This window comes from Nelumbo lutea, chromosome 4, assembly GCF_056320005.1.
Source record: "Nelumbo lutea isolate HS-2025 chromosome 4, American lotus-T2T, whole genome shotgun sequence".
In the NCBI taxonomy this organism is placed as follows: Eukaryota; Viridiplantae; Streptophyta; class Magnoliopsida; order Proteales; family Nelumbonaceae; genus Nelumbo; species Nelumbo lutea.
This window is the reverse complement of record NC_142687.1, coordinates 50,222,797-50,230,809: the sequence shown is the minus strand read 5'-3', so window position 1 is coordinate 50,230,809 and position 8,013 is coordinate 50,222,797. Positions and strand designations below refer to the sequence as shown.

At 36.9% G+C, this 8,013-nt stretch overlaps 1 protein-coding gene and 1 non-coding gene across 2 annotated transcripts; one reads left to right on the top strand and one right to left on the bottom strand.

The window, feature by feature from the left end:
- Positions 1 to 496: 496 nt before the first annotated feature.
- Positions 497 to 1,681, bottom strand: LOC148855685 (uncharacterized). The gene has a single exon (XM_088984941.1). The coding sequence runs from the start codon at positions 1,679 to 1,681 to the stop codon at positions 497 to 499; it is 1,185 nt and encodes a 394-aa protein (XP_088841067.1).
- Positions 1,682 to 2,482: 801 nt separating this feature from the next.
- Positions 2,483 to 2,589, top strand: LOC148855684 (small nucleolar RNA R71). The gene has a single exon (XR_016095178.1). It is a non-coding gene; the product is annotated as a small nucleolar RNA R71 (small nucleolar RNA).
- The last annotated feature ends 5,424 nt before the right edge of the window (positions 2,590 to 8,013 follow it).

Below are 8,013 nucleotides of genomic sequence, written 5' to 3'. Positions count from 1 at the left end.
AATCCGAAAATAGAGACAACATGCATCTTTGAAAAGTAGCAAGGGCATTGCACAAACCAAAAGGCATTCTCCTAAATGCAAATGTTCCATTGGGGCATGTAAAGGTAGTTTTCTCTTGATCATCAGGAGCAATAGGAATTTGGTGATAACCATAATAACTATCAAGAAAACAATAAAATTCCTGACCAGCAAGTTTTTCAATTGTTTGATCAACAAAGGGAAGGGAGAAATGATCTTTTCTAGTAGCATCATTTAATTTCCTATAGTCGATACATACCCTCCAACCTGTTACTGTCCTTGTAGGGATTAATTCATTATTTTCATTTTCGATTACAGTGGCCCCACCCTTTTTTGGCACAACTTGCATGGGACTTATCCAAGAAGAATCAGAGATAGGAAAGATAATACCTGAATCAAGCCATTTTATCACCTCTTTCTTTACTACCTCTTTCATATTAGGATTTAACCTCCTTTGGGGCTGCACCATAGGCTTGAATCATTCTTCCATCATGATTTTGTGCATGCAAACTGATGGACTTATTCCTTGAATGTCACCAATGCTCCATCCAATTTCCCTTTTGTGTTCCCTAAGCACCCTTATCAACTTTTCTTTTTCAAGACCTGACAAATAAGAAGAAATAATCACATGTAAGGTAGATGAATTCCCTAAATAAACATATTTTAAAGGCGAAGGAAGAGGTTTAAGTTCAAGAGTAGGAGGCTTCTCAATTGATGGCTTGGCTTTTGAAAAAGAGGAAGAAATATCCAAAGGCAAAAATTTTTCTCTTTTTTTCACGAATCCTCTTTGCTTTTCTCCCAAATAGCCTACGGCCTCCTTATGCCTCTCATCTAAAATTTGTTCATTCACATTAAAAGAGTTAGTAATGCAATTTTCTATAGGATCATCTAACCTAAATGCAGGAAATTTTCTTTCTACCAAATCATCAATACAATCTTTCATTAAGACTTCTTTTTCATTATTAGAATGTTTCATAGCCTTAAACACATTAAAAATAACTTCCTCATCATTAATCCTAAGGCTAAGTTTTCCTTGTTGGACATCAATTAAAGCTCTTCCTGTGGCAAAAAAAGGTCTCCCAAAAATTAGGGGCATATCATAATCTTCTTCCATGTCTAAAATGATGAAGTCAACAAGAAAAATAAATTTATCTACTTTTACCAAAACATCTTCCACTACTCCCCTTGGATATTTGATACTTCTATCAGTCAATTGTAGAGAAACAGTGGTAGGTGTTGGCTCCTTCAACCCAAGCTTCCTGAAGACAGAAAAAGGCATCAAATTAATGCTTGCACCAAGATCACATAAAGCCTTATCAAAATTAATTTCGCCAATGGTGCACGGAATAGAGAAGCTCCTTGGATCCTTGAGTTTTGGAGGTAATTTATTTTGTAGGATTGTTGAGCATTCCTCATTAAGTTTTACCATCTCAAACTCCTCCAACTTTCTTTTGTTTGAAATTATTTCCTTCAAAAATTTGGCATAACTTGGCATCTGAGAAATAGCATCAAGAAGAGGAATGTTAATATGCAACTTTTGAAACACCTCTAAAAATTTAGCAAATTGCTTATCCAAGTTAGCCTTAAGAAATCTTTTAGGAAAAGGAAGAGGGGGTTTGTAGGATTTTAAATTAAGAGTAGAAGAACTTCCCTTTTTCTCCATTGGTGACTCATGGTCTCCTTCTTTGGCTTCAAGGTTTTGACTTTGTTCCTCTTTTACCTGTTCATCATCTTTTTCTTCTTTTCTAAGTTCTTTTCCACTTCGTAGAGTGATGGCCTTTACTTGTTCCCTGGGATTCTTCTCGGTATTGCTAGGTAATCTTTCTTGTGGCCTTTCCGAAATTGCTTAAGAAAGTTGTCCAATTTGAGTTTCTATCCCTTGAATTCTTGCCTCCGTACTGTTGATAAATTTTTCCATCATATCCTCTAAATTTGGCTTCTTCTCTTGTGGATTTTGTTGTTGTTGCTGCTGAAAGCTGGGAGGTACTCTTTGTTGGTTATTACTCCAAGAAAATTTTGGATGGCTTCTCCATCCTGGATTGTAAGTATTGGAGTAGGGATTGAAATTGGACCTATTGCCACCATAAGAAACAAAATTCGCTTGTTCAGAAGAAGAAGAAAATGGATTTCCTACTTGACAGTCTACACTAGCGTGTCCCCCTTGCCCACAAACTTTACAGAAGAAACATTCATAGCTGAAACCCCCAAACTTTCCAATTTCTTATTTAATGCAGCAAGTTGAGCCGATAAAGCAGTGATAGAATCAACATTATAAATTCCAACTCCCTTTTTATTTGCTCTCTCATTGCCCCATTGATAGCTATTGGCTGCCATCTCCTCCAAAAGTTCATATGCTTCTTCGGGTGTTTTTCTCATAAGGGTACCACCTGCAGCTACATCTAACATTGAACGATTAGATTGATTAATGCCACTATAAAAAGTTTGCACTTGCATCCAAACAGGTAGACCATGGTGAGGACACTTCCTAAGCAGTTCCTTAAATCTCTCAAACGACTCATATAAGGTTTCATTATCAAATTGAGAAAAAGTTGTTATGTCATTCCTTAATTTAGCCATTTTAGCAGGTGGAAAATACTTAAATAAAAACTTTTGTGCCAAGTCATCCCATGTAATAATCGAACCTGTAGGAAGAGAATTAATCCAATCTTTTGCTTTGTCCCTTAAGGAGAAAGGAAATAACCTAAGTCTAGTGGCATCATCACTAACTCCATTATGCTTAAAAGTATCACATATTTCAAGAAAATTAGCAATATGAGAGTTAGGATCATAATTGGGGCCAGAAAATTGCACACTCATCTGGATCATCTGAATAATTGAAGGCTTGATCTCAAAATTGTTTGCTTGCACATTCGGCCTCCTAATGCTTGATGTAGTACCATCCAGAGTAGGTATAGCGTAGGAGATCAATGTCCTTGGATTATTTTGGTCTTGAGTCATCTTGTTCTTTCTCTCCCTCATTCGCTTTTTCAATGTCCTTTCGATTTCTTGATCAAGGGTATTAATTTTCCACCACTAGTGCGTGTCATGCACTAGGAACCTTCAAAGAAAAGAAAAAGAAAGAGAAAAAATTAAAAATTTCCTAAAAAATTTTATAAGGCTGAACCCAACAAAAATTGAAATGGAAAATTTTAAATCCAAAAATAAAACTAATAGATGTTCAATCTAAGGCTAATTCAGGTAGTTTTGATATGCAATAAACTAGTCCCCGGCAACGACGCCAAAAACTTGTTGTGTGATTTATGCACAATTAATTCAGGCAAGTGTAACTTAGTCAAATGTGCGTATAATGATGAGAAAAGTGTCGATCCCACAGAGACTAGATCACAGTACCGAATCAATTTTAAACTAACGCAAGTTGAATTCATGAATAAATTGAACGAATAAAAACTAAAAGAATTAATGCAAATCCAAGAACTTAATAAAAGCTGAATTGATGGATGAATGCAGCTAGGGTTTAGATTTCATTAAATCAAGGTTACATAACTACCTATTTAATCCAACTCAAGACCGAAATTACCCTAAGGTATATTAAAGGTATTTGCATGTGATGGTGGATTTTCCTAAATTAGTTAATAAGCTTTCTCAAGTCATATTAATCCTTTATTAATCCAATTCTACCATCAAATTTCTAAGTGATTGTCAAAAGGAAAAATAAGCATTAATTTCTTTGGAAACCTCTAGTCGTAGAAGGGGATTTGACTCACTGAGCTTCCTTGATTCTCACACATGAGATAATCATCTTTCGATATTATAGTCTATCATGCGATTTTTATTGCCTAGGGATCTAATTCATAACAATACTTTGGTCAGTCATGCATGAATCATCAAATCATTAAAAGATTGACTAATTCTTTTAAAGCATTAAGCATAGCAATAAAAATTTCTCATGCAAATAATAAAGGTCTTGAATTGAATTAAACAAATAACTATATAATCTTAAGATCAAAATCCATCTAAACCCTAGATAAGAGAATTTAGCTAGACATCATTAAATTCAACATACTCAAGAAAATTAAAGGGGAAACACAGCAAGAACACATCAAAGAATGAATAGAATAACAAGAAAACTTTAGCCTTTGAAGGTAGAAGACAAGTGCAGTAACTAAGCCTTTCTCCCTCTTGAGTTCAGACTCTTCCTTTCCTTCTCTAGCGTGCTAAAATTGCTTCCTCTTCTCTTCTGATGTGTTGAGACTGCTTCCTCTTCTCTTCTCTACTAAATTCTCTCTAAGGATGTGCTCCTTTGCCTTGAGTCTATGGCCCTTTTTATAGTGTAGCCTCCCCATCAATTTCTTCTCAATGCAGACTCCTAATTCAACACAAATTAGGTTTCTTAGTCTTTATCTCAGTTGAATTCCTATCTCTTCTGCACTGCCAACTGCCAGACCCAAAACTTGTAGCTCTAATTTCACTAGGTTGATGGAGGGATTAGGTTGAGTGATAAACAAAAGAGCTGTAGCCCTTTCTCTTATCTTTAATTATCCGTTTGAATCACCTCAATCCGAGTTGTAGGAAGAAAGTTATGCTCAAAATACGGGAACTATATCAAAATAGGAAATTTCCCAATTTTTGTGCATACATATCAAATCCGATTTCAATGGATTCTCTCCTTCATGGCTATATCATGGAGCATCATTGCTGCATGGTCCTTCCTCTATGATTATCTTGATCAATTAAATCGAACTCCTTAAAATTGCACAATTAAGATCCAAATCATCTTGCAAGACAATTTCATCATAATTAGTGCAATACCATGCTAATTCCAAAAACATTATTACCCAAAATCATCAAGTTAGAGGTATGAAAATATGTATAGATATAGGCTTATCAGTACCCTTTTACCACAAGTCGAGCTTCATACCTTTTAATTGAGCCATCAGCTTTATGCTTCACTGTGTAAACCCACTTTCATCCAACAGGAATTTTGCCTTCTGGAAGAGACAATTTCCCATGTCTATTTTTTGTTTTTTTAGTGCCTCCACTTCCTGGTTCATAGCATCCTTCCAATGAGGGAACTGCACTGCCTTGATAACATTGTGAGGGATAAAAACAAAAGCAATAGAACAGATATAGGCACAATAAGAGGGTGACAAAGTATCATAAGAGACATAGTTTGAGATAGGATACTTAGCACATGCCTGTCTTACTTTATGAATTGCAATAGGAAGGTTAAGGTCAGAATCTACAAGAGGAGGCTCAATAATAGATTCAACACAGGCATCAGAAATAGGAAGATGTTCAGAATCCAAATTACCTGAGTCCGGGAGGTCAAATTGTAATGGACATTCAATCTTTGGAGTCATCCTCTTTCTTCGTTTGATGAACAACTGATGATAAGACCAAAGAATAGGAGGAGGCATGGGAGGAGGACTACTACGACCACAAGGAGGAGGAGGAGGAGGAGGAGAAGGATTGACAGCATCAGTTGTAGGAATTAGCATACAAAAGGGAGTCCAATCTTTACTAACATCCTTCACCTGAAGAGAAGGACGAGAGATAGAGAAGAAGGGAGTAAACTCAAAGAATGTGACATATTTGGATGCATACCTTTTCTCCAAAAACAAGGGTCATAACAACGACACCCCTTTTGGACTGAAGAATATCCCAAGAAGACATACTTGATAGACTTTGGATCAAATTTCAGCCTAGAAGGACACATTGCATGGACGAAGCAAACACACCCAAAACCATGGGAGGAAGATAGAATGTATCCTCATCAGGAAAAAGAACTTGATGAGGAGACTAGAGATACAAGGCCCATGAGGGAATTCTGTTAATAAGATATATAGTTGTTTGAGTAGCATCCCCCTAAAACTGAGTTGGAACATGCATCTGGAATAACAGCTTCTGGCAACTTCAATAACATGGTTGTTTTTCCTCTTTGATACCCCATTTTGTTGGGGAGTATGAGGGAAAGAACTCTGGTGAATCACTCATTTTGCTTCAAAGAATATTTTTAAGTGCTTCTCAAAGTACTCCTTGGCGTTGTCAGATCTAATAATCTTAATCTTCTTCTCAAACTATGTCTTCACCATACTAAAGAAGTCTTTCACAATTAAAGGAACTTCATATCGGCTCTTCATTAAATGCAACCAAGTATACTGCGAGTAGTCATCAATAAAGAGAATGAAATATTTGTATCCATCCATACATGGAATGGGATAAGGTCCCCAAACATCAACATGTATTAAATGAAAAGCAGCATTACTTGTTTTGTTACTTGCATAAAAAGGTTGTTCTACATTACTTTGATAATTGACAGACTTCACATTGTAGACCAGAACTAGACAAGGACTCAAACAAACTAGGAAACAAAAACTTCAAGGAACCAAAAGACACATGCCCAAGATGATGATGCCACAATTTTAATTAACTTAGTTTCTCATCATGACAAGACACAAACTAACATATCAACCCTAATATTGGAGACTGATCAAGAAGATAAACTCCATCGGCTTCATGTCCACTGATAACTTTGTAGTTTGATGCCTTAAGGGCATCATTTCAGCGGTATTTTAGAACTTAGAATAGTCAAAATGGCCCTTCTTTCCAGCTAAATTCAATATTGTGACCTCTAAGGGATTCTATGCAAATCTTGTGAAAAACTAGGGAAGTTTCATTGCTGAAATGCAGTTTTTGGAAAACTGGCGTGAAGTCCAGCTGAGAGAGGAGATGCTTTTGTGAAAAACTGAGCACAGGAGGACGCCTCCTATCTACTAAACCCAGAATGGCACCCCTCCTACCGTATTAGCATACTCCCCTTTTCCTAGCAAACCCTGGGGCGCCTCTCCACTCATTCTTTTCATCTCTAACAAACCCTAGCCGCCCCTAACTGCTAAATCCTCACCTTTCATCCCTTCTAATCTCCACCATTCATTCTAGGGCACTCTCTTTCTAGCATTGTAACCCAAGGGCATCACCTAACTTCTAATCCTCACCATTCAACCTTTAGCCACTAGATCTCAGCCCTCTATTCCACTCTCTATCTCAGCCATTCACTCTAGGGTACCACCCATTCCTTTTAATCTCCACCTTTCAGCCCTAGGTGCCCAAATCTCCACTATACAATTTTGGGCGCCCAAATCTCATCCCTACATAATATTGGGCACCCTCTCCTTCTCTTCTTAGCCTTAGGATCACCTTAGAACCATCATAACCCTTCATTCTAAACCCTAGGGTGCCCATATTTTTTCTAGAACCCAGTTGCCGCCCCCTCTTTTTCTCTAATCCCAGTATTATCCACCTTTCTCTATAAAAAGGACCCAAGGGGTCTAGAGAAGGGGTTTGATTCTGCCCCCAGGTAAGATGGAAGTCTGATCTTGAGAAGTTCAAGGGTAGAGGAAGAGGAGAACACCTAGACAAGAGGAGGGGTTCTTGCTTGCAGTTTGCCAAAGCCACTATTGCCACCTTTGGAATCGGATCCCAACCATTTTAATTCAATTTTAGATTTAATTTATGTTCTTTAATTTCCAGTCTGATTTTTTCTTCTTGCAAATTTACTTTTATTTAGTTTAATTTTTTGGCTTTATTTCTTTTCTGCAAATCTGGAATTCAACCAAGTAAGACGGAAGGCCTAGCTCGAGAAGTTCGAGGGTCAAAGGAGATATCCGTAGACTACTACCTCTGACCGAGTTGCAGACTTTTTATTTAGTTTCTTTTATTTATTTATTTCTTTGCACTTTTCACTTTCAACATTGTTAGAATCTTAATTTAATGGATTCTAGTTTAATTAATTAAAGTTTTGTGTTTCTTCAACTTCCCATCGTGTTATTTTGTCCAGATTAAAGTACGTAGTGATTTTTCCCTCGCTTCCTTGTGGATACGACCCCTTTCTCACCACTAACTGTGTTTGTAGTTATTTTGAGAATCAGAGAACTTACAAATATTAAAACTAGTGTTCCGAAGTGGTTAATGACAGGCTTCCGGATTCACCATCCACTACCAATTGTCTTCCCTGTACTTAGGTCCTGAAAGACA

Coding starts and splice junctions, on each gene's coding strand:
- LOC148855685 (XM_088984941.1), bottom strand. CDS start 1,681: ATGGAGAAAAAGGGAAGTTCTTCTACTCTTAATTTAAAATCCTACAAA.